The following is a 26,280-nucleotide window of genomic DNA, read 5'->3' on the forward strand; positions in this document are numbered from 1 at the left end:
GTGCCGTTCTTATCAGGTGAAACATACAATGTGAACGTCACTGCGCGTTCATCATTAATCTGTGTTTTCGTACAAACGTCAGAAATAATTTATTTCATTGTTAGTGTTTGTATAAACTTAAGATTACCGATGTCAATTTTTTTATTTGCGTCTGCGCAATGCAGCTCAGTTTAGTTAATGGCAGTCGTGACATTTTGTTATCGTCATCATCATGAGATAAAATTTGACTTATGATAGCTGTCTGCGTCTCCTCTTCTTAGGTTTTCCAGGATTTGGTCCTTTTGGATGACATTCCATTGCAGTTTCATTTTATTCTTACCATATATTAGCAAATGTTCATTTCAAATCTAAAACTTCTTGACGATGGTGAAGAGTTAATTGAATAAAAATTTACTTGGATATTATCCATCGTCAGTAGTACTGAGTAGGAACCTGAAGACGGAGATAGAGCCCCATCTCCGAAACGTCGTTTTACGTTTTTACGTTTTATTACTAGACGATGGATAATATCCAAGTAAATTTTTATTCAATTAAATGTTCATTTGTTTCTGCCATTTTGGATTCTGCATTATGCGTATATAAAGAACGGACCGACGTGTATATTCATCTGGGTATAGGTGCGAAGTTATCTGACGTTGCTCACACTTAGTACTACGCAGAATCATTTGCATCTAGATATAATCGGTCTGCACTGAGTTAAGACTTGGCCAATATACTGGGTATTTTAATTCTGAATATGTAATATCCGCAGTTGATTAAATGATTATACTTTATTTGATTTGACTGGTAACATGTTTGTTTGTGGTGACGTTTTAAAACTTTTATTTCTATTGGATTATTTTGATGTTGGCGACACTGGCTTAATAGTGAAGTACTGTGAGGTTCACTACAGGTTTCACACCCACACGGTGTAGACTGAATAATGTTGCTGTGGGAATGTATGTTTTTTTATGTGTTCATTGAATCAAACTTTGAGTGCAGCTGTAAGGAGTTACTTGTCATATTTCTTCTTATCGGCACTGCAAGGGGTCTCATAGATTACGCTTATACTTGTACTTCAGATGAATCTTTGGCTTTTTCAGTTATTTTATTATCTTTTTCACTTGTTATCAGTTAACCGGTTTTGTGACGTGGGATAAGTCAATAATACGCACCTATAATTCAAATATGCTTGCTAAAGGTACCAGGAGAAATCGTGCTTATGCAAAGGAAAGGAAAGGTCGCAGTTTGTTTTTATAAAATTACATTTGCTATTATTATTTGATCTATATTCATTAATTCATTCATTTTAAAGTTTCCCTTGCACAGTGCTATGGCGGCCTACATTGTGCGATTATGTTTTATACATTCCAGACCTCAGGCCTAAATGGAGGACAGTAGTCAGCGCATTCTCGGACAACTGCACCCAGATGACCACTCCACAATTTACTGACTGAGGTCTCCTGACTCATTTGATTGATTTGTATGTTATTGAGGCCGGGTGAATTGTGCGGGTTAGGCAGCATAGACTGAATTGCGAGAATGAATAATCTGAAGGAATGTATGAAATATTCTTGGTGTAATGTAATAACATGTCACATACTTGGTAGGGACTGAGTGAAAAAATGTAAAATCTTAGGGTGTGTGTATATATATATATATATATATAAGTCTCATTCAGACTCTGAATTTCCAAATGTAAATTAGAGTGACGTTCCTCCTGAAGTAAGACACTTAGTGTCCGCTAGACCATGGTCTGTTAAGTTACCTTCATGTAATAAGTATTTAACTTTATTTTCCAATGATTGATGTGATAAATACCATATTCACTGTTATCTTATTTTAGTAACACAAAAATAAATTATGTTGAACATATATCACATTAAATAACAGAAGACAGACTCGAAACGTCGCCACAGAATACACCGAACATTATTTTTTTCACACAAAATAACTGAAGAAGGCATCGGAAGACACTTCGTACCACTTGAATTTTCCCTTTTTATGTTTCATTTACTGGCCGTGCGGTGGCGTGGCGTGGTGGTACGCTGTCATAATCTGGAGGCGGCTCCAATGTCGAATTGCCTGCGATATTAGAAACAAAGAATCAGTTCCTAGTTTCTTTCACTATTTCTTGCCTCTGCGTGGCAGAGTGAGCCCTTTCAGTGGACTGCAGGCAAAATAAATCCTGCGTTTGCATAGGATTAACTTGATTTGGAGCTGGAGAAATAATGGTACCATTCTTTTATACTATGTCGATGAAAAGGGAAAACAAGTGATGGGCCCCTGTAATGAGATACAGCGAAGCGTTTGCTACAAAAGACAGAAAGGGACTACTAAGAATGTTTTTTATTTGGATGCGTATTTAGGTGACGAAATCATCCCGGACCTACAACCAGATCCATAGCAAAGATTTATTTTATATCGTCTTTATTTCTTCATATGACAATTTATATTCGAGGTAAAAAGTACTGTAAGTGCTGACGTATGCTGAAAGAGTTGCTTTAAACAGATATAGTTGCAATTTAGATTGCTTCTGGGCCATAGATAATACACTGGTGTCTTATTGTCATTTAAACTTCAAATTTAAGTTATGGTATCAAAGTTTCTTCAAAAGATATATAGCGTTGTGTTACTTATCGATTCTTCTGGTAGGGTGTGAGGTGCATTTCATACAGTTTCTAAAGCAGGCACATTTATGAAGGAAAATTTGTTTTTCTGCTATAATTAGCCAAATAAAAATGTTCTGTGAATTGTATGGAATTTAAATCTCTAACAGGTAGAAATTCGATCATAAAATCACAAAATACTATTTAAAGAAACGCTACTTGACTCGGAATAAGCTGTGCTCGAACTGGCGAGAAAAAAATTAAAACTGCTTTATTAATCCAGTCATCCGAATTTTAAGTTTGATTAATCCATATTAAACACTTATATTTGAGATATGGGAGGAATGTTGTCTGATATTAGAGAAGACGACGCACTAAAGCCAGTGTATAATAATGACAAGCCTATCCTTGTTAAATATGAGATATACTACTTAGACGTGCAAGCCTTGTGTCTTGCATTTATTTGGTGTTTGAGAAGATGAGCGAAAATAAAGTTTTCCAATATTCCTCGAAAGTTAAAACCAATTACACGTGCCTTTCACAATTTAAATAATAAATTTGTGTGAAAATATTATTATTATAATATTAGGGAGTTTCTTTAAATAAGAACAGGAAGAAAAGGGTTAATTAAATAAGGTGTTTCCATTTGCCAGTACCTGGAGTATAGATTCCCGCTGCAGTCTTAGGGAAGCCCGAGGAATCGTTGTAATAGCTGATGCATGCTGGCAACTGCTGTGAGACGCCTGAAATAAACGGCAATGCGATTGTATTTCAGTAGGGCGTAAGTGCAGAGTTTACCACATTACATTCCATGAAATAAATGTCAGAATGCCTGTTATGTAACATTGGTCTCGCCGTACATTCGTGAATATGCTAATGATTACGTAATCATTCTATACGTTTAAGAGTTATAGAATTAATAATAATGATCATGAAATTATTTCTTTTTGTAACTTAATATAATAATTTTAAAATATTGTAAAATTGATTAAAACCTGAAGACGACGGTATTACCCGTCGAAACATGTCGTTTTAATAAATAAAAAGCGCTAAATAATATAATGTAAAATCGTATTTACGATTAAGAGCGCCAAATATAATATTTTATACAACAAAATGTTTTAATATTATATAATCTTAACAACATCAATAAACTTCAACGTTTGTGTATGGACTGTAAAAATAAATATATTAAATTATTTCTGTTACTTTGAGATGAAATGAACTTGCAGCACGCAAGGTTTAAATGTGGGACACTGGCCCACACTTTCCTTATTACTTAAAATTTGTTTACCCCTACCTTGTACGTACACTATCCCGGGATTTCTGTTAAGCACTGCTGCATGGATGAAGGTGGCAGGTTGTTGTTGTTGTTGGTGGTATTGCGGTGGTACGTCTGTAACACATATTCTAAATTAATATGGCAATAATTATCAGAATATGGGTCGTGTCATACGTGATTCAATCAGCCATTTCACTACAATTACTCTCTGGTACTCTCTTGTGTTTATATTTTCTGGCTAAAATGTTGTATGGATTTCTCATATATCCCATTTGTGCTATATACCACGCCCATCTCATTCTGCTTGAATCGATCGAATTAGAAAATAATATATTTTGATTTAGAAGTACAATATGTGTAGGTCTGTGTAGTGCATTTTTATTTTTGTAAACATTTGACTTACCAGCAGAGAAAACTGCACCTTGATTTCTCCTCTGGTGGTATTTGTATGCTGGACAGCTGGAGCAATTGAGGCAGCTGTATATAACCAAGGCGATCCCGAACAGAACTAACGCCAGTGAACCAATGCCCACATACAGCCTGCACGAGGAAACAGTTTGTGCTTATTTTAACTTTGTAGTGCACATATGCTGTATTGTACTAAACTCTGTTCTATTACATAGGTTTCAGAACCTCCCTTAAAATACCATAACGTCAATATTGTTGTTTCATCTATAGGGAAATTTAAGAAAAAGTTTGTTATTTTATATGTGCAAGATTTTGTTTCACAGTTGTTAAGACAACTAACCTATTAACAAAATAACTAACGAATGAAGCAGAGCTTCTTGAGGTAGAAATAGCTCCTCACCCAGTCAAATTCCCCGCGTTTTGTGGAAATCGAAAGTTTAAGACGGTTTGTTGAGGGTAAATATAGGATTGCTCTTTGGCCTTTATTAGTAAAAAAGATGTGGTTAATTTTAAATATTATAATCATCGCGCCTTATTTAATATTTATTTTGGGTGAAAACTAAGTGTAACATAAAATTTATTGTTATAGGTCTATTAATATTTTGAAATTACAAGTTGCTTTTCAACAAAATGTAAATCATCTAATGTGTCATCTGAACAATAAAATCGACTGGGCTATTCAATGTCCATGTCACCAGTGGCTGCAAACTATTAAAGCAGATGTGTGGTCAGTTTTAAGGTAGATCGGAATCGAATAAAAAATTCAAAGTTGTTATCTACTTGAGCACATAGAACAATCGTGATAGGATTATAATAGGTTTAGATAAAAGCTGACTACTTTAATATCACGTAGGAATATTAAACAGTCTTGAGTACAAATAGTGGACAGCTGACAGCTTGTAATTTTTCGCTTTGGGCGTTTGGATTTAAGATTACAGCCCTTGCGGCAACAAATTTGAAATGTTACGAGATGCCACTTGGACGTCCAGCTATTTCGATGGCGCAAGCTACTTTGATAAGAGTGACATTAAAATTGAAAGTCGATTCAATTTATTTGTTAGTTACAAGTTTATTAATAAATTGCACATGCATATTTTGTGTAGACATATTTAAGTCACATGTTACCGTGTTACTATGGAGATGAAAAGTACTGTTACCATAGAGTGTAATCGAAACTTCTGTAGATTCCTGTATTTGATCGATGACGCGAAGGATCGTCGTTTGAAACTCCATTTCCATCTGTAAACTCAACAAAAAATCAAGTCTGATTTATTTTGTTTCAGTAGAATATTATTTTAAAAACTACGTAGTGAATAGTTGACTTGTAGGTCTTACTTGGACTGTCAGGAAAGATAAAATATAACTTCACTTTACTTGCCGTATAATGGAATTCACTAGAATTCTGAATAAGGGATCATTTGTAAACTCATTACATTTATTTCTGTGGCTGTGGATTAAATATTTCTCAAAATTCTAACTCTCTTTCATCTATTATAGATATTGCTGATAATTATCATGCTGTCGCAATTAAGTAATGAGTTTCACTTTCATTCGGAACTGATACCTGTTTGCTCTGCTGATTGAAAGGGGTGTTTTAGTCTTAACTAACAGAGACTAAACTGATGCAGAGTGTGCTAAAATGAAAACTTTAAAAGAGGTGCTAAAGAAACACTAGTTTGGATACGATAAAGAATGTTGTTATTAGGAAAAAGTTTTGCTGCCTATTAGTTTTAAAGAACAAAACAAATTTACACAGACGAAAGTGAAGTTAACTTCTTGAGAGAATTTTAGAAGAGGCACAAAGACAATGTTTAGATGTATTTTACTTTTACACAGAGTCATTATGCAGTTATTACATGGTTACTTACACAGACGACCGTAGTTTACACCATCAATATCCACACCCGCTGCTGTTAAATCAGCAACCACTAAAATTAGTGCAATGATTTGAACCCACATATCTTCTGCCTGCCCAGAAAGCAACCTAAGAGTAGCAAGTGGGAATGTAGATGTTGCACTAGTTGTTATCTCTAGTTCCACATTGCCGTTATCAGTGGCTTCTCGTATCGTTCCATGTCCATATCGATTCTTCGCATTTCAAGTGGCGTTAAAATTAGCAACGCCCCTTCTTTGGAGATAAAGGTATCAGCATTTTGTTTCCCTAGTAATTTGATACGGATATTTGCATTTCAGTAGAGCTACAAGTTTCCTTAGATTTTAATTTGTTTAAGGAAAGAAGATTTTTTAAATAATTGACTTCCACTTTCGAAACGAAGCACATTGCCTCTTTGCTTACTATTGTGCACATAAAGAGTATGTTATGACGACATAACTCATTGGCCTCTTAAGCTGAGATGAAGCTAGACCTGTGTCACTGAAACAGATAAAGCTATTTTCAAAAGTACAATGAGTTTGAAAGCGTGGTAATGTAGGGACAGGTGTGCACTGGTGATATTCGAATGTCGTCTACGCTGAATAAACTACGCGGGATAGAACTTTCTAATAAATGCGGACAGCAAATTTACCCTGGAAACTTGGAAAAAAGTTACATGCCTTCTATCTGCATTTTATGTTTTATCTTTGGGATATGTTGCTAAATATTACTAATATTATGATAATTAATGCAGAGATTATATAAATAATCGAAATGATTGAATCAACTGATTTTCTGTTAACTGTGGTAGAAATGAAATTCTTCTGTTGTTATGACTTTTTCCCCCGCAGTTATGGTCTTTTACCGCCCTAACCTCAGCAGCCTGTCGAATGTGAACGTATGAATCCGCATTTTGGATGGGGGCATCTAGTGGGTGAATTTAAAGTGTGTTTAGAATTTTCATTAAAGCCAGCAAACTTTAAGATCTAGGTTCTTCATTTGTTTAATTTTATTTCATTATTCATTATATCCATAGTTTACGCAAAGTATATTGGTTATAATTAGCAGATAAAGTCTAGAATTCCCTTGTGACACGAAGATTTATTAAAAATCTCTGTTACAACTCAACAAAAATTCAACAAAATAACCAGGAATTGAAAAAACACTACAAGGAGACAGACGTATAGATTATCGGGCTTTATTTTTGCTTTGCATGAATACATTTCTACATACAAGCGAAATATACAAACTAAAGCATACTCACAAGTTTAGGAGATAAAATTAAGTAAATACAGATTAATTAATCCATCGCTGGGACAAAAAAGTCTCGTATTAAAACTCAACATTCAATATGTTGCGTGCATTTGGTAAAAGTACAGGAATTACAGATTTGCTATTAACTAACGCTAAAACCATTCAGTTGCCGTTCTAATGAGAATGATCCTTAGATATTTTGGCTGTTGGAACTGGGTGCTGCTGTCTAACCGTCTGATGGAGTACCACAGTAATTGTTACGTGGACTTGCATCCATCTGAAATAAATAGTACAATTAGCAGACAGTAGGCTCTACGGCGTGTGACATGAAATATAGTTACCTAAGACTGGTTTCAGAATCTGTGTTTCTGTAATGACTCTTGAAATTCCCACCTTCAATGAAATTGACATGGATTCGGACTTTCAAGGTAGCTGAAGTTCTAGCGCCGTTCAGTCAGACTGAGTTATGAAAAATCTGTACGGTGATATATTAATAACAATTAATGGTACATATTCTGCGATGTAATGTTATGAACGAGTGATTAGTTACATTTCCATCTATTTCTGTAAAGGATGCATTAATATTTTATACTTTAAAAATGCTGATTGTTTTTGCAGTATTCAACGCAAAAACTTCCTTAAATCGAGGACCATTAAAAGGAGGGAAATCGTGACTCTCTTCCAATATTAGTATTTCTCTCTATTGTCTCTTCTTAAATCTTATTCGTGAACAACTTTTTACCTTTTTGAAATAACAACTCAGTGTTTTGAATTTCTTCGTATGTTAATATTTCACAGGGCATTCAAGTCGGGCTCTCATATATTAAAGACTTCGTTCATTTAAATCTCATATATTTTATTGACGCTAGCAGTTAATGGGCCAATAGGAACTGGCCCATCATGTCAAGTTTTTTTTGCATTCCTAGAAAAAGAGGGCCAAAGCATGAAACTAGAAAACTTCAAACCGTTAGAAGATGTCTGTCTTCTGGATTGTAGCGCCGTGTAGTCTGATAAAAGTCTGCCGACGTTTCAGAGGCTCATCGCTCTGATGATGGAGGCAACAATGACCTCTGAAACATTGGTAAACTTCTACCAGACTACACGGCACTTCAATCCAGAATACAGCCGTCTTCCAATTTTGATGTTTATTTGAAACTCTACAAAAGAGAGCTTTCTGTTGTCTCGAACAAGTGCTTAACATGCTGAGTATGAATTGTGTACAGTTGAGTTGCCTGTGGTTCTTGCCAAGCACCACGCCTTGCGAACTTAAGAGTGAGTGAAGGTATAGCTTCACGCATTCTTATCCTTGGAGTTAAACTGTTAACTTCACGCCCCGGCCGCTATATGCTTTATCCCCGAGGAAAGACTATCGGTACCCATTGATTTGGGGGGGGGGGGGGGGGTTGGACGTTGAGGCGAATCCTGTCCTACTGGGAATCGAATCATAGCCTAGTCATTATGCCGACTGAGGTACCCCGACTCAGCTACAGGAAGTATGATTCGCTGTTATTACAGTAATCCTGCATTTTCTTTTATTTCGACATTCTGGTATGAGACTGTACATACCAGTTTTAGCTTTTGTCGTTTCTCACACATTTCTTGAAACACCTGATGACCACAACGATTACCCCCAAACATCCAGCTGTAGCAATCGCTGTGTATATCCAGGTATCGGGACTGTGGAAAGCAAGAAACAGGCTCTACACATTAAATATAACACGATGTCTTGTAATAATTTGAAAAGGATAGAACTGGTTCGAAATAAATCGCAGTTGTCGGTTTTTTAATGTTGGTACGACAAATGTTTGAGTTTTGTAACGAAGTGTAACATTTATGTTTACCACAAATATGAGAACAGGCTACCTGCTGGCTGATCAGAAAGGACTCCGTATTAGCTCGAATATGATACTTAGTTCTTCCCTCCAAGTACCTCCTGAAAAATGGACTGCGTTTAATTATTTTAGAGGTTTTGCTATAAGTGTCATAAACATGTTAAAAGTTCTTGAAATTTCTTTCTCTTTTGTGACAGGTAAAGACACTCCCTGAAATATTCGCAAAAATATTCGGTACCTGGACTACTGTGTTCTGAATTCATAATTAGTAGTATAATATGTACAGCTGATGCAAACTATAAATTATTTCCAGCCCTTTCAATTGATTTTTTCTTATCCGCAGTGCTCATTATATTCGGGGACATAACAGATCAGGGTGAATGCCTTATTCCTCTTTCTGCACTGTACCTCGTTTGCTTACCTTCCTGGATCGTCTTCAGGTGCCTCGTCATTACAATTTGGACATGGAGTCGTATTATTCTCGTAGATATTCGAGTAAGCATCTGAAACGAACATGGGAACATAAACTGTAAGAAAATGCACGATGCACGATGCAATGTCATCAGTCAACTACAACATTTATGAATTGTATTAAGATGTTCTGGTACTGTGCCAGATATGTCTGATTTGTCGGCCGTGAAATGTGGTTCCTTATGATCACGGATCATCTCTTGTGATCACCCCCATTCTGTTATTTTTATCATAGAGCGAGGTCAAATTTGTAATCCTCACAATACATCAATATATTAATTGCTAATAACATAAAATGTACTCCAACTAATTACTTAAATACCAATTATCTTAGTGTAAGCGCAAAGATTAATTAAGAAATTTTAGAAATATAGTCGCCCGCTAGCCTTCGACGAGTGGAAATTTACAATTACCGAAGCTTGTTTCAGTTTTGTCTGCTGTTCATAAACTGAATTGTGGGAACAATATAAACGGTGTTAACTATTAGGTTCAGAATTGTTTATAATTCTAGTCAATCAACTTACCCATAGATTTGATATCGCCTACCACTGCATGCAGTAAACACATGAGTGTGAATATGAACCTGGCTCCGTGGAACATCTCGTTAAGTCACTGACGACAGATAAGTGTTTAGTTTACCGACACTACACGGAATGAAAAAGGAAATGTTCGGACTGAAGCGCACTCATCTCCTGGGTAATGACTATACCAATCGATTGCCATTAGTCAGAAAATCAGATGGCATTGTGCTGTTGGTCTTCGAACGATTAGAAGAACATCGTTAACAGCATCTGTTAACATAACTTTTGTCCTGATCCATTTGGGATAACAATATTTAACGGGTGCGTAAAAAGTCGGTTCTTATTTCAGTCGATGATCTTTGTATATTCATTTGTTCGTGTTAAATGCACTGTGTAAATTCAGACTGTTTGGAACATCCAATTTGAAACACTAGGTCGATTATGATGGGAATCAGTAATTAAAACTAATGACTACGAAGAGGGCCTTGGGGTTTGACTCATAATAAAAGCATTAGATTAGACATTTTTACTCTAACCTCAACCTCTAACCTCTAACCTTAAACCTCAACGTGAAGAACGGCTTTGGGACTTATCCAGCCTCTTATAACTTTTAACATAAGTTATGTAATACGATAAAATACGGAGTGCTTCAATCATAGTGTAATTTCTGTTTCCACACACGAAGTTTATGTAGAAGGACCGAGGAAAACGACGAACAGTATTGGACTGCGTGCTTCAGCAGTGTAAGAAATAAAACTGAATAATGTTTACTCGATGCGATGAGAACCTGAAATCTCACCTTCAGTCATTTTTGTTTTTTGCCTCATGAGATAGGATTCCTGGATGAGATTTAGAAATCAACCAAAATCTGGAATGTTTCCAGGACTTCTGATATTAGTTTTGTTCCTGTAATTTCAATACTACTGTGCCAGACACCACATCATATATTTATTACATATTTATATAACTGGCAGTGGCGTTCTCCTTAGATTAATGCAGAGTGTTCCTTTAATATCTAAATTCATTACCGGGCATTTGTTCTCTTAACCGTTGAAAAGAGTCGTTGATTTCTGAATGTGTAAACTTACTGTGAATTATCCACATTTATGCTAAGCTGTGATCCATTTCCCCGCTGAAGTGACTATCCATTTTGGATAGTCACTTCAGCGGATACATTTGAGAGTGCGGAAATAATTGTTCGCTTTTTGTATTTATGTATTTGACTCTTGTTAGAAAGCTAGCTTTAATTGAGCGCACAACGTAGCCACTTACTACCTGTCTGTCGTATTTAAATCAGTTTTCCCGTTTCCGTGTCAAGCGTTACGCGGCAGCAAGGGTCCTCCGTTCATTACCAATTTCGGCACTAAATGGAAGTGAACAGTCAGCCTCCCGCCTCGGCCGCCTTCGCCCTGTGTAAAGAGCCTCCCGGTATCCATGAATTAGGGATTTGGATGGACAGAACACAAATCAGTGACAAAATTTATTGTTAACATTGCGATGTTCATAATGTTGTAATGTACGGTTTTTTAAAAGAAGACAAAAGGATAAATTCATACATTCATTACCACAACCGTTCATGAACAATTTTCATGTAATCAGCGATCCTAACCTCTTGCAGCAATGTTTATGTTCAAAGACATAATGCGACACTTTATGTTTGTCGTATAAGCATACAATCTTCAGTTCTTGATTATGTCAGTTGCTCCAACTTTATTGTTTTTCTTTGTGCTTAAATATTACTCTCAGAGATATGTTTCATCACGTGTCTTCTAGCGACAGTCATATTAATATGTCTGATGAAAGTTGCAGACCTTCCACACCGAGAGCAATTTAAGTTCACTCAAATAATTTGAACGATGTGGAACTTGGCTGTAGCCATAATCATCTTCTTTTCCTTCTTCATCTTCCTTCCATCGTTGGGTGAAGTGTGGGGTGATAGGTAATTCTGTTGACATTTCTTGTGGCAGTATTTCTGCCTTATTTTTATTATCCAATAACACATCGTTTCATTTAAAGGACAATATATAATTATTGTTTAAACTATGTCTAACTTTCGTGTAATATCAACATCCTACTTTTTATTTGTCATTTATTTGCTGCAGACTGGATTGTGTTCTTGCTCTTTTATTTATTTAATTACGAACGATATGGAAAACATTGAAATGAGAAACAGAATTGTTGTATGTAAAATACTCATTTTAATTGTAATTAATAAGGTATAAAATTCACCCAGTATTGTTTTGTACTCCAGTGATTGTCAAACATTCTCTTTCTCTGACCTGTAAGACGTGTCCAAATAAATATCCGTACCTCCGGGGGGGGGGGGGGGGAGTTCTGTTTCAGTTTGAATAGCTTTCCAGTCTACAGCAGCATACTCTCTGTATATAAATATCACGGTAAGTTACGACCGTCTGAAGGACTTCTTCAGAACTCTACGCGTTCGCAGATGGGTTTATCCTTCTCGTCTCGATTCTAGTAGCCGCTATCCGAATTCTGCGTTGTTGTCTCCTTTCCTCTCGTGAAATTGATGCATAAGAAGGCGGTGGTTCATCGGGGAATACTGCAATTAGAAACAGGCATTAGAAATGCACGCGTTCCGAAAGACTTGACGTTTTTTTTAAAGTGCTTGGGTTACCAGTAGATCTTTATGTTTATAACCCGTAATAATACAAATAAAGCAAGACAGGCTGCAATTATTAATTATTTATTTTTGTTATGTTAATATTTTTCGCTCCTCCATGTTCTCATTTTCCTATTAAGAACCTCTTTAAACGATTGCTTCTTCATCATATCCGCAGTCCCCCAAAGGGTCTAGTAATACAAAATAATTCTAGTCTTATATATTAAAAAGCAGTCGTTGTCATTAGACAATTAAAATCATGGATGGGCCGTTTTTTAATACACAGATGAAATGGCTCTTACTTTCCTTAAACCAGATGAGGATAATTTTCTGTTACAACTTCCGATTCAAAAGACCATTACATTATCTACCTGGAGGGGGTTCGTAGGGAGGGGGGCGAGCCGAATAGGGGGGCAGTTGTTGTGGAGGTGGGTGAGTCACGTTGTACGCTGAGGCGTAGGGATTCTCGTGTCGCACCGCTAATTCTTCCGAGTAGCTGCTGTCGGCTGGCCGTCGCAGCTGGGGCGGAGTACTGCCGATCACTGCGATGTTTGTGCGACGAGCTGGAAATGAACGTGTCTGCTGAAGTCTTGACATAAGTACGGCCAAGGGGCACTGAACACACAATGATGGATACCTTAATATTCGTTTGTTTCTTTCACCTAGGAACATGCTGCACATAGGATTTCAGGACACGCTATAGGACTCATTGAATGAGGAATGAAGCAGTTGCAAGGGTTGTACGGATCAGCGTACAGTTTAGTGCAGCTCTCGGAAACAGTGGTAGTGGTTGTTATGCTTACCCATGACCATATCACGCCGGGATGTTCCCACTCGCTTGACTAGCTTACACCAGCGGTAGCAAGCACCCATCAGAAAAAGTAAGCACAGGCCTGCCGCTGCAATCAGCACGCCTTCCATGGCACTGCAGCACAAATCGTGGCATCTTTGATTTCCAATATTAAAATAGGCAGCGTTTTAATGTAAGACTTGGAGTTCTTAAATTGCTCAATCCTTTTGGGAAAACTCTAACATGTGCACTGTACTACCAACTATGTTTATTCATGTACTTTCGAGAAAGTCACTGCCCGTAGCTCAGACTGTATAGCGTCGAATGATTAGGTCATTTAATGAGCAATGACTTGGAAGCGGCCGTAGTCTAATTTAAGGTGCTATCCGGAATTTGTCTGGAGTTAGAGATGGAAACTAAGGAAATCCTCAGTGAATATAGACAGTTACTAGGCCTAGATGTGAACTCTTGACCCCCCCGAATTCGAAGTAGGAATGCTAACCACTCGGCTGCGACGTTAAGACCACTGTATCTATGTACTCGAATGTATGTACGAATGCGTGTGTGTGCATGTTCGTGTCTGCATAGGCCTACTTACGCCTGTCACTTAAAATATTTATGGGTGATGATCGTTGAACAGCAGGTCTACTTGCATCTATAAAACAAGTTTTGCAGCCTATATTTGAATGTTTAATCGTTATTATTATTAATATTATCATCATAGCGCTCATCATTTTAAACATTTTTCATATTTCAAGTTCCTCAGATGTACAACTCTATGCATGTTTCAGTGCTTGTTGGAAGTAGGCTTATTCAAGGACCTCAGATTAACGGCGTTGACACTGAACAAGTGTGATTAGATTAAACAGAATACGACATGACATTCAACGCTGAAGAAACGTTGGCAAATTTTAATTTCGGTATAAACAGAATCTTAGTAGCCTGTTTGTTGGGTGGCACTGACCGTAAGCATGACAGCATTACTAGACAACGTTTTGTCCTAGTACGAGTGTACGTGGTTGTAATAAATGCTTACATTTAGCGAAAGAAAAGCTGCATGAACACTTTTCAACTGCACACGAAATACCAAGCTTAAGAGTACTGTCCCTTCATTGTCAGAATTTATTAGGTGTTTGAGACACGCAGAAAAAGTGCCACTCCATCTCTCAACTATGTTTTCTGTAATATATATCGTATTTTATCAAGGCATTATACTAAGATAAGGTTTAGTTACATAAAGACTCGCATTTAAAAGTTTAAAGTTACATTGTGAATGTATATGTGCTTTATTGCGTGTTAATTTATTTGTTTATCGTCGAATGGGATAATGGACAACGATGTGGAAATGATATGGTTCCTATACTGTTTTAGAATTTACTTGGAAGGACTAAGGAAAACCACGAAAACCCTCAGTAGATATAGCCTGTATATCTTGACTTTCCGAACAAGAATTAGGATTACTAACCACTCGACCGTGTCATTTGGTGCATATGAACAGTCCATCGAAATTCGGAGTGAAGAACATTATGCAACTAAACATGATCATAACTCCACGTTTATAAATCCATACCTTAATTTCAACTTCACCTCCTTTCGAATTTTTATGTCGGAAACAGTACTAGCACCATTGTTTGTAAGATATTGCAAATGCGTAAAATAATGCACCATTTTTCGAACATTTTTACGTTGTTTATCACAACATCACGTGCATACCAAAAAGAAAGGAAAGTTTTTATAGGCATATTTAAGAGCAGGCTTACCGTAACGTTGCCAGGTAAGTTATTACTAAGTATTCTTATTGCTACACCAAAAATTTCCATCCTGTTTCTGTTCTCTTTGGTTCAGATATTCTCATCACCCTGTTCACCCGCGCAAACACAAACCAGTCAATAGATTCTAAACATCATCCATTTTATTCCACACCACTACACTGTGTCTATCTAATATCAGTTTTAATATTATCTTTTCATGTACGCCTGTATCTCCTAAGGGGTGTATTTTCTTGAGGCTGTTTGATTGCATTTGTATTTATTGTGCCCCTCGCGTGTTTTACTTGTCTCTTTATTTCACTGCCCCTTGTTTAACGATGCAAATAATGTAAGGAGAATGGTACATTTTTGTTCATCATCTTGGAATATAAATATTTACAGACAAAGAAACCATACCTTAAATCCATGTCTGTCGGTTCTCGAAGGCTTCAGATGTTATCTTCACATGTCGATGAAATCATTGTACGTCTTCTACATCGTTGACTGCCATCTGAAGCCCAGAGTACCGTGATGGTTTCTGTCGTTATCAAACGAGTCGTTATCATTTTAGTATCAGTAACGAACGTCATGGCCGTAGGAGTGATAGAGCAGGTGAACAAAAGTGACAGTGAAGCAACAGAACTACTATGCCATGTAGAAAGAGACTTTCGCATGAAGCCATCTTTCCTTTGAAGTAAGTTAGTGAGGTCATCCATCAGGCTGCGAAGACACTGACTGTGTCTGTGGGCATGAAACGAGGACTCCGTACGTTCAGATCCGTCCTGTCTCTTGTGACAGTCGAGTTCTGAGACGTTCATCAGAATATTTTAACCTTCTATGTGGTAAACAATGGCGAAAACACTGACTGATTGATTAATAGATTATTTTATAGCGTGTCCTTTTGGATTAAGATGCTGTGCAAACTTCTAGGACACAAACATTTCGGAGGTACATATCGTCTCCATCTTCAGCGTTTCTCCTAAATGTTGATAGACACGTACAAAACTACACTGCGTTATAACCGAGAAGACCATAATCCAAATGTTCATAGCCGTGAAAACCTTAAATGTCATATAACCAACTAAGTACCTAATTAGATGATTAATTGTAAAATAGATGTAACTGTTATTAAAATACTTTTTATGTCACCCTAAGACTTAACAGGGGGTGGAAACAGAAGACAGTGCCTGCGTGTTCTTGAATGCAACTTCACTACCCTGTTCTGCTAGTTCCACAATTATCAACGAAAAAGGACTGCATGAAGGAAGAATAATCATTTTAGTTTGTGCCACTGTGTCTGTAATTTCTGCATGCAGACATTCTGTGGGCAGATTATTTACAAATTTTACTGCGAAATGAAGATAATTACGCCCGACGACAGCCTCAATGTAGGGCCCGGTGTACGTAGTGCACATAAAAAATGCCACCGTTAAGAAAAATACCACATAAAATGAGAGTTGATAGTAAAGATATCCACGTTATATAAAATACCCTTGAATACTTTTCCCCACACTGTAATTTTTTATGCATGTGAAGACTGTCCCCATGTCCTCAGAATTTCACTTGCAGCCTCTGACAAGAGAAATATGCTGCAATTTTGGAGAGCGTGGAATATCTATCAATTTTTGTAACAATTTGTAATCTATCAGAAAATAAGAGATCTAAATATTCAGAATTGAACTTGTATGAAAGTTCTTTGTAACTGTCACATACCAAGACTTCTCTAACAATAAATATTTTCAGCATGAGTAGTAGCTTTCATACTTATTTACTTATAGTTTATTTTAATACACTTTTTCAGTAACTCAGTCTGTATAACGTCGATTGAGAGGATGATAGTGAATAAGGAATTGGAAAGTATGTGGAAGGAAGCGGTTGTGGCCTGATGTAAGGTACTATCCCCGCATTTGCCTGGAGGGTCTGAGGAAAAACAAACAACCTCAGTCATGATAACCGGTCTCCGGGCCTATATTTGAATCCGGGACTCCTGAATATGGAGCAGGAGTGCTAACCACTCGACAACGACTTTCGGTGCTTTCCTGTCATGATGATTCACATGTGACTAAATGTTTAGATCTACGCTCGTCAACATCATGACCAAACTTATATGATAGAGTCTTCAGTACTGAAGACCACTTTTTTAAACTGTGACTATAATGATGATTTGCATCCGAAACTACTATTTTGAAACAAGTTGCTACATTCTGGCTTCACTTAGGCGCGTTGGATCAGTAACGTACCATCCGTTGGCAGGTTCCAAGTCTCAGGTTGCTGTATTTCTGGACCCCCGACCACGAAGTAATATGGAGGTGGTTGTGAATCTTTGTACGCTGTAAGAGACAAAATTACCAGCAAGTGTATGAACTTCAGCATAGAAGGCGCAATATTTGAATCACTGATATATTTCAAGTATCGTACTGGCGTGGGAGTTCCCGTGGGATTAGTTGCACTCATTGCACTTGCTTTTACCTGGTGGAACTTTCCATTGAATCTGTTCCGATTTTTCCACCGGCCATCTTGGGGCTGAGTAGATAACTTTGCGATTTTCTGCAGATGAAAAATTAATTCACAAATAAGCGTATTAATTAATTAATTTCTACAAATAAAATTAAAATTTTAATCTTATGGCATATCAAACTGACTTGACAGACCACACAAGTCTTCATTTGTGACGTATAATTATTTGCTTGCCAGTAATTAATGATAAATGTAAGTGTATCTAGAATTCTTCCGTTTAAAATAGGTTACACTATTTTCAGTGGTAGTCTTGTGAGTTATGAGGCTGATTAAACTTATAGATTATTACCCACATTTCGGAAGAACATACAGCCTCCATCTTCAGGTCTGAAGTCAAAGTATACTTCTGAGAAACGTTGGTAATCTACTGCACGTCCAAACAGCGTTACAAATGGGAAGACCACCATCGACGTTTTTAGGAATATGAGTGGAAACCTACTTACCACTTATGAATTTGTCTCTGTCTTGCTCTTTCCGAAACAAGATCATGAAAATCCTGTAGCAGGTGAGCACAAGAAACACCATCAGGATGGTCCCTCCCATCGTGATGAATAGGATCACGGATGAGGAGACTGTTCTGGAAAATAAGGGCTTATGACGAAACTTTTTTCGGGAGCTATACTCAAAATAATTTCGGGATTTCATATCTGGCACACAACACACTGGCATGTTTTGTGCCCACGTATCCAAGATCATGTCAGATATAAGATCTCTTATCTCGTTTATTATCGGACTGTTATTGTCTTCAATTAGGCTCAGAAAATACTGGCTCCAGAAGGTTTTCCTTATTTTATTGAATCGAATTAATGTATTTTGCTGCAAACATTGTGACGAACCTATACCAACGTCACTTTCATGTGAGGTTCTGTCAAGGCAGTATGAGAGTTGACCTTACGATTAGAAAATTGCAATAACAATTTAGGTTAAGTTCAAGTTTATTTTTTGAGTTTTGGTTTTGTGTTTAGTGTGGTAAAGTCGCAGTTGCTTAGTAGAGCTTAATCGACTGTGTACCTACAAACGGCGTTTTTGTCATCTGCAGAGGTTAATAGTCGCCTAATGTGAAATGGCAAGAGCTTTATGGGAGAGACTAAAGAAATAATCTCTATAATATTTTAATGACTTTTGTTGTACGAGGAAGGATATTTGATCAGCTTAAAAGTGCTCCATCAACTTTGGAGGTTATGTGGGACTGAGCAGCATGAATAATCATTACGTAGGGGCCTATTGTGAAATACAACGACAAGAAAAATGTTTGGTTCTCTCTTTAAATGTATTTGCCTGATATTCATTAGTGTTGTATATGGAGCAATACACACACATTCCGGACAGACAGGGATAAATTACGTTTAAGGTTTACATGCGTCATGTTTGTGTTTTTGATTAAAATATATAATAAAATTCAGGTCAATACACAAAACTTTATTTGGATGTTAAAAATTAAAATTTAAATGTTAAAATTTTAAATTTTAACATTTAAATTTTAACATTTAAATTTTAAATTTTAACATCCAAATAAAGTTTTGTGTATTGACCTGAATTTTATTATATATTTTAGGGATAAATTAATCTACCGTCAAACTGGGAAGTGCGTTATATCTGTTTTGTACAGTGGAACAGTGGGGCAAACTAATAAAGTCCTATATCACGCGAAGAGTGATACAGTTCAAATATAAAATTGTGATTAGAAGACTGATGGGTGCTTTTTTCTTCTTAGGCTATGACGGACTTGAAGATTTCTGTCTTCTGGGTTATTGCGCTGTGTAGTCTGGTCGATGTTAACCAACGTTTCAGAGGTCATACTGCCTCCGTCATCATCGCCCTGATGACGGAGGCAGTATGACCTCTGAAACGTTGGTTAACATCGACCAGACTACACAGCGCAATAACCCAAAAGACAGAAATCTTCATACTCACCGCTGTGAGAACCTCAAGTCTTACATATGACGGACTTGTCCGTCTATCCCGTTATGATTCAGAACTAATTCTGGGTTTCTGGGACTGGTGATCGGCCCATCCCAGTATCTGCTTATATCAATGTGCATACATGTCTCGAGTGCATTTCGAACCTGTGATCCCAGTGTTTGAGCGGTTCAAGATCGTTCGCGGCATACACAGTGCAGTTGAATGGTTTTTAGTTGCGATATACATACAGCGTCTGGAATTTCGCAGCCCCTATGAAAAATCGGTTTGTTGTGAAGTAGGTTTTGCATTCCATAAACATCTTCAACGAAGTACAGAAAACGAGTCTAGTTGTTTCCACGCGTGATGTAGCCTAAGAAGTACCGAGGGTAAAATTTGCGTGTTCATTGTACTCAAAAGTACTGTGTTGTGAATAACATGACATGAATTAATCGCATTTCGTTGCTGACGTAACAAATGTCTGTGTGTCGACGCCATGCCACGCACGAATCCCAAAGTCGTGTCTGAGAAATTGTCTTTGCTATTTATGCATGATATGGGATTCATGCGTCGCAATCGGAATTCATAATGGGTGACAAAGTACATAAATTTACACGTCTTATCTCTTCGTATCTTTAACTTCATTAAAGAATCTTTATTGTTTAACTGTCGTTTTAAAAAGGAATCAAGAAAACATACATCAAAAGGCCGATACATTGTTCTTAATGAAGGCTATATTTTTTTAAACACTTTCCCATTCGGTCAGGATTCGATACAGGATCATAAACCTGATGTATGAAACAATTTAATTAGACTTTACAAAGTACGTAATAGGACTAGTCAGTATTGATCCACTTTTGAGCAAAATTATATTTGAAATGTTAATTATATGAGCAATAATGTTAAGTGGATGGATGGATTTGCAGTATTGAAATGCTATCAGTCTTTTCTTGAATATCACTATTATTTTCTTAGAAAATACAAACACAGTCTGACATCGCGCAATTATTAAGACCTAAAATACTGCACTGTTACTAGGAAAGAAAAACGAGGACGTGACGTTAAATGTAAATATAACTAATGTATATAACATTTATTTGAATCGATGGAGACGTATTTAATTAAATATAGATTGAAATAATGATGTCCTTGTGCACTCTGTACAGATGATTTACTTTTTAAATAATGTATATTTTTCTGCAGTAGCAAACGAAGACAAAGTAGGAGGGCTACAGAAATGCAACTTAAAAACCTACAAGCCGTTTAACAACATTTAATCTTGCTAAGGTTCTGTGTCAGCTCGCTTGTAACTACGTATCAAATTCTACACTGTTAAACGGTTACCTGCCTCGAATTGAAGAAATGTGTTAAAAGTTCTAATATAAGGAAGTTCTACTGTAATAATCAACACTGCGTTGTAAGTACAAAGAAATCTTGATAAATCCTTTACCAAGGAATAAAAGTGGTGTATATACTACTAGTCCGGGTTACCACTTTATCTGAGATTTATCACTATTTTCCCGCCTGTCTAAGCGAGTGCCAAGATATTACCTTGAAATGCGCGACGACAGTCTCCTTACAAATCATTTAAATTCTTGGTAATCCCATGTCATTTGACTCTTAGTTGAAATAGCGTATTTAAGTTACCTAATAGTCTATCTCCATACAGCAGAGGCCTTATTGACAAGTTGATAGTCGCTAAGCTGGTTAAGAAATTTTCCGACTTTAAGGAACGCAGTGGTTTATTACCGTGTTCACAAAAACACTGAGTCCTGAGTCATATTAGTCGAATCTACGCTCCCCTGGCATATTAATTGCAAACCAGTTTCGTATTTCTCTCCCATCTACTCATTGGCCTTGAAATGGCCCTAATTAAATAAGATTTAAATTGTTACACACCAGTATTATATAGCCTGTTATATTAAAAGGGAACTTCTTACACATTTTTCCTTAAAATTGTCCAGCGGCTTTCGAATTTCGAAGAAGCTATTTCTTGTGTTCATGTATTCACGATCCTTCCTTTTCACAGAGTAACAGAGAACCAACTGCAGATGTTTCTAGGCCAAATACTGACGCGCCTGCTTTGTAGGAAGCCACTTGCGACATTCGTATTACGTCACCCGACCGTCGTAGATAAACCCTCCTCCACAAAGAAAGACGTCTATTTCACTATATAACTGTGTGGATTCGATTCTATCGGTCTGCGGATTAGATCCTCTTGCGTGTCTAAAACGAAGCTAACCTTGTCAAACAGGGCGTGCAAAACACATTTCCTGTCAATCTCATAATACAAGGGTGGATAAAAATAGTTTGTTGTCTTTCAATTTTATCTGTTTTACAATTCAAATTTACCATCTGGATCATGACTATAGTTTTATGGGCTTTATTTATTCAAACTAACACAGGTCTCATAATATGTGCCTATAATATTGATCGTAAAGCCAAATTTGCGTCACAATCGCCAAAACAAATGAAATGTTATATCTTTTCTGTCACCATACGCGTACATAATTTACTGTCATTCAGATGTGATAATCTATTGTCTACTTCAGCTGCCGGCTGTAGTATGGCAGCCCACGCAGAACGCAGTATCAGGACTTTGAATTGGATTTATTCTTCTGATCCATTTCTTCTCGCTCTTCTGTGGCAATTAAGTAACTTCTGTAGTTTATACATCGTCCTCAGATAACTGATAAACCAAATCAATAAATTGCAACTTGATTGAAACTAGAGTACATTCTGTAGTTATTATTATTATTATTAAGTGTTCTGTCTTAAGACAGGTCCATTGCTCTGCCCAAAGTTATGGCGAGTTAATGGACAGGCTTATTTTACGGCGCTCGTCATTTCTGTTGAATTAAATATTTATTGGTGTAATTAATTACCATATATTTTACGTTAGAAATCAGTGTTTTACTTGTCTAATCCTTGTTCTTTATCACTATAAACACGTTCACATGCCATACACAAACACGGTGTGCTTTGATCTGTCTTATCTCTGTTAAACCTTTTCGACTGATAACTAACTGTTGTTGCAACTGACTTCATCTGTTTCTTCCTGCCGTTTTGGTTTTCATGTATTTATTCAGCCATGTGAACGTGAACACTCGTATCTTGGAAGCGGTCGCCTGTCTTTCTCAGCGGCTACATGTGTAAACTGTGAGGACTGTCACCCGTGTGGTTTTCTGTGCTTGCAGTTGGTTGTCTGTGTTCCTCAGTCGGTAAAGCGTGAAGCATCAAAGACGAGTATGATGGGGGTGGATCTTCATGGTAGCCTTTATGTAAAGAGAAAAATACAATTAAAGTGAGACGTTCAGACTGATAAGAAATTACAAATGTTGGATAAAATAATTTTAGTACAAAGCATACGAAGTATCAGCACCGGATAAATAAGTTTCCTTTGGCGCTACGGAGGCGTATAGAGGGCTTTAAACGAGGGCTCCATAAGTTTGGGCAAGAAATGACAAATGAAGTGAAATTTCTTTTTCCTTACAAGAAAACGGTTAGAACGAATATACTGCATATACATATAGGCTGATATCGGCATGTATTAGCCTGCTGTGCGCCTACCTTGCAGCAGGCTGCCGTAAGGAGGAGGCTGATCTAAACCAGCGAAGTACTCCGATGGGTCACAACGAGGACACGTCATCGACTGTGGAGCGGCTGCGTCGATTATGGCTACTGTGGACAGGCTCCTGGTGGCTGGAAAGATCAGTGCATTCGTTTTTAGGATAGGCAGGCAGTTATGTGGCGTCACAGCCCAGACGGCCACAATGAACAGTGGTTTTTGAATTACTCAGCATTATTTATTTTAATTATGATGAAATCGAATTATCAGTTTTATATGATTATCGCTTCAGATAACGGTCGTATTCTGTTGATTCCTGTAGTTCTGCCATCTTTATGAATAAATGTTAAAATAGTTGTAAAGTGTGGGGAAAAAGAAATGGATGTCTCACGCAAGGCCTATAATTTATTATTTTCTGCAATTTGTATTAACCGTTTCGATGTTTTGAGGTGAGGGACTAACGTGTTGATTTTTCAATATTTTGTATCCTTTCCAATGTATGCCTGTTATTGGTTTTCTTGATTTGGTCGAGCGAATTACAACATAAATCGAATTACTGTGAACAACTTACGTGTGGAACCAGACTCCCTGTTTTGTTCTGCGCACCAAGTGCAGAATTTGAAAAGGAAGCCAATAATTGCGACTGCCACTAAGAGCCATATCCACACCTGCACCATATCGTTGCTGCGAAAGAAGTAACATACAGTGAGGTGTTTTGCACGCGGATTCTCAGGATAAAGGCTCTGTCCCCTTGTTCCCTTTACTTCGGGCTAACCATAACGCATAAGTTTTCTTTAGGGCTGCGATGTCTAGAAAATTCATTATAATTAACAAGAGGGGAAATAAGCACATGACATGAAAGTCCTCATAAAGAAATCTAGTGATATATGATTGAAATACAAAGCCCAGCCAGAGCAGTGTTCAATATACATCGTGAAAGTAATGTTCTCAGGTTGTGGGAAGATGATTATGAAGTGAGACTTTTCCTATGTAATTAATTGCCTGGTATCTGGTTTACTTTCCTGGTTTATTTAAATATTTAACTGCACAGGTTATGTTGTGTCAATAATGGGACCGCGCAAGAAATATTTTATGTTCCACTCATCAAGATAAATATTTATCCCTCTACCACAAAGTTTTTAGAACTAACTTACTCGTGACTGCAAACAACAGCTTTACTATTTTGTTACAAAATGATTTTAAATCAACTGTACTAGCACATTTTATGGCAGTGGGTTTAAGTATTAGAAAAGGATGGATTTCACCAGAGTTTATTTTAAGATTTCGGTATAACCATTTTTAAAATTAAACTTGTTATAAAAGTTATTTCAAATACAGAAATAGACTGCTAAACGTGGTTGCTAAAATAATAGAATGTGCTTAATTAAATATTGTATTATATTTAATTGAAAAATGGGTTTTGTCTTTAGTTACTGTTGAATTTCATGAGCAGAAATCAAACTACTAATACATAAATTACACGTTTCTGGATTCAGATAACAGACAATGTATTTAATTACTACAGATACTTGTACTTTTACAAAACGTGAGTTCATAATCTATTAATCTTAAAAGTGGCTATTTCGAATTTCTGTTTGTCGTCTCGACTCAGGAGAAAGGGTGACTCTAGGCAATTTTTAAGCCTGTAAAATTAACAGAAACCGAAGGCTCCACAGCGCGAATAACAGAGCTTGCCATAGGACATGATAATGAGCTAGTTTCATCATCCTCCTTACTTAGAACTAATTTCCTTACGATCCGTTTTAATATTATCCACCCACCTTCTAAGTTTTCTAAGTGTCTGTTTTCAAGAGGTTTCTGATGCATTACTTGTCTTCCTTGCCCTAGCTAATACACTGAACAGAAAAGGGTAAGTGGTACTGTACCTGTTCTGCCCTTTAGTAGGGATAGCTGTTGTCGTAGGATCTGTTGTCGAAAAATCTGCTGATGCCATTGTTCATTGCTTCTTATCTCCTCCGGATAAACTCCTTCATAAGAATTACAAAACATATTAATTATCGACCACACATTTCTGCAGCACTAGCTACTGTCACACTGCCAATACTTTTCTCCTCGATCGCGACTACAGCACCTTTATCAAACTATAAATGTTATCAGTTACCTTTCAAATTATCTTCGCGAAGATAAAATAGCAGATTGTAATATTAAAGATGGTTGTATCAATGTCGACATTTTTTGAAACGTTGCTGATTGATAATCATTTCAGTTTAGCTAATTTATGCAGGATTTGTTTGGACAACGTCGTAGGAAGAGACTACTTAGGAACTGAGTGTGGATGGAAGACTCTTATTAAAATTTGATCTTAGAGAAATTGATTGTACAGATGTGAACACTTTTTTTATACTTCGGGATAGATTCCCATAGCCAGCTTTTGTAACAAAGATGATGCACCTTCTGATTTAATGAAGACATGTAATGTTTTCTTCATGTGATTGATTGACGACCGTTTAGTCCTTGAAGCCCGGAGAGAAAGAGTGAGAGAATTGGGGGGTAGCGAGACACTACATTTGTTTCGGGAGGGGGCTGATAGATATTTTACCGGCTGTGAAAGTTTCCAGGCAATGCCCGTTTATCCACCATGAAGATCAGTTTATTAATTTTGTTTAAGGAAATAATAGTTATTTATTCTGAGAATCATATAAAACCATAAAATACAGAGTTATTGAATGTTGAATTAGGTGATAGTTATACGTATCAGTGTGCTTTAAAGGGTTAAGAGTGACCCAGGACCAGGGAATTATTTCAGTAAATTTAATATTGACAATGAAACGTTCTAACGGATCCATAAGTGTAACAAAATCATTTATTTAATGTAGTAAGATCTTCTTTATCCCAAATTTTGTGTGTGTGAGAGAGAAAGACTGTGTTAAATTAAACTGTACACGAAA

At 36.8% G+C, this 26,280-nt stretch overlaps 3 protein-coding genes and 1 long non-coding RNA gene across 6 annotated transcripts; all 4 read right to left on the bottom strand.

Annotated features, from left to right (window-relative positions):
- Nucleotides 1-1,754: 1,754 nt before the first annotated feature.
- LOC110835774 (uncharacterized) lies at nucleotides 1,755-6,327 on the bottom strand. The gene is made up of 6 exons (XM_022076331.2): nucleotides 6,147-6,327; nucleotides 5,436-5,517; nucleotides 4,274-4,410; nucleotides 3,889-3,984; nucleotides 3,245-3,331; nucleotides 1,755-2,064 (listed from the first exon to the last, which is right to left on the bottom strand). Exons 1-6 carry the CDS (start codon nucleotides 6,235-6,237, stop codon nucleotides 1,982-1,984), a joined length of 576 nt encoding a protein of 191 aa, XP_021932023.1. The 5' UTR covers nucleotides 6,238-6,327; the 3' UTR covers nucleotides 1,755-1,981.
- A 1,006-nt stretch (nucleotides 6,328-7,333) lies between these two features.
- Nucleotides 7,334-10,670, bottom strand: LOC110835777 (uncharacterized). Its single transcript, XR_002545021.2, has 4 exons — nucleotides 10,233-10,670; nucleotides 9,659-9,740; nucleotides 8,972-9,082; nucleotides 7,334-7,682 (listed from the first exon to the last, which is right to left on the bottom strand). It is a non-coding gene; the product is annotated as an uncharacterized LOC110835777 (long non-coding RNA).
- Nucleotides 10,671-11,696: 1,026 nt separating this feature from the next.
- Nucleotides 11,697-21,885, bottom strand: LOC110835776 (uncharacterized). Of its 3 annotated transcripts, none has more exons than XM_087357899.1 (7): nucleotides 21,744-21,885; nucleotides 18,348-18,481; nucleotides 17,857-17,934; nucleotides 15,805-17,717; nucleotides 13,653-13,774; nucleotides 13,221-13,412; nucleotides 11,697-12,789 (listed from the first exon to the last, which is right to left on the bottom strand). In XM_087357899.1, exons 4-7 carry the CDS (start codon nucleotides 15,813-15,815, stop codon nucleotides 12,662-12,664), a joined length of 453 nt encoding a protein of 150 aa, XP_087214025.1. In that variant the 5' UTR covers nucleotides 15,816-17,717; nucleotides 17,857-17,934; nucleotides 18,348-18,481; nucleotides 21,744-21,885; the 3' UTR covers nucleotides 11,697-12,661. The 3 variants fall into 3 exon arrangements, with proteins under 3 accessions (XP_087214025.1, XP_087214024.1, XP_087214026.1); XM_087357898.1 differs by having other exon boundaries at nucleotides 18,348-18,476; nucleotides 21,744-21,861; XM_087357900.1 differs by lacking the exon at nucleotides 18,348-18,481 and having other exon boundaries at nucleotides 21,744-21,863.
- On the bottom strand, nucleotides 20,423-25,455 carry LOC147872248 (uncharacterized). Its single transcript, XM_087357901.1, has 4 exons — nucleotides 25,258-25,455; nucleotides 23,943-24,055; nucleotides 23,374-23,505; nucleotides 20,423-23,078 (listed from the first exon to the last, which is right to left on the bottom strand). The coding sequence occupies exons 1-4, from the start codon at nucleotides 25,323-25,325 to the stop codon at nucleotides 22,948-22,950; spliced, it is 444 nt and encodes a 147-aa protein (XP_087214027.1). The 5' UTR covers nucleotides 25,326-25,455; the 3' UTR covers nucleotides 20,423-22,947.
- Between the last annotated feature and the right edge of the window lie 825 nt (nucleotides 25,456-26,280).

The sequence above is a fragment of the Zootermopsis nevadensis genome, unplaced genomic scaffold (assembly GCF_977971745.1).
Source record: "Zootermopsis nevadensis isolate Lab colony 2312 unplaced genomic scaffold, Znev_1.0 Znev_ptg000029l, whole genome shotgun sequence".
Taxonomy (NCBI): domain Eukaryota; kingdom Metazoa; phylum Arthropoda; class Insecta; order Blattodea; family Termopsidae; genus Zootermopsis; species Zootermopsis nevadensis.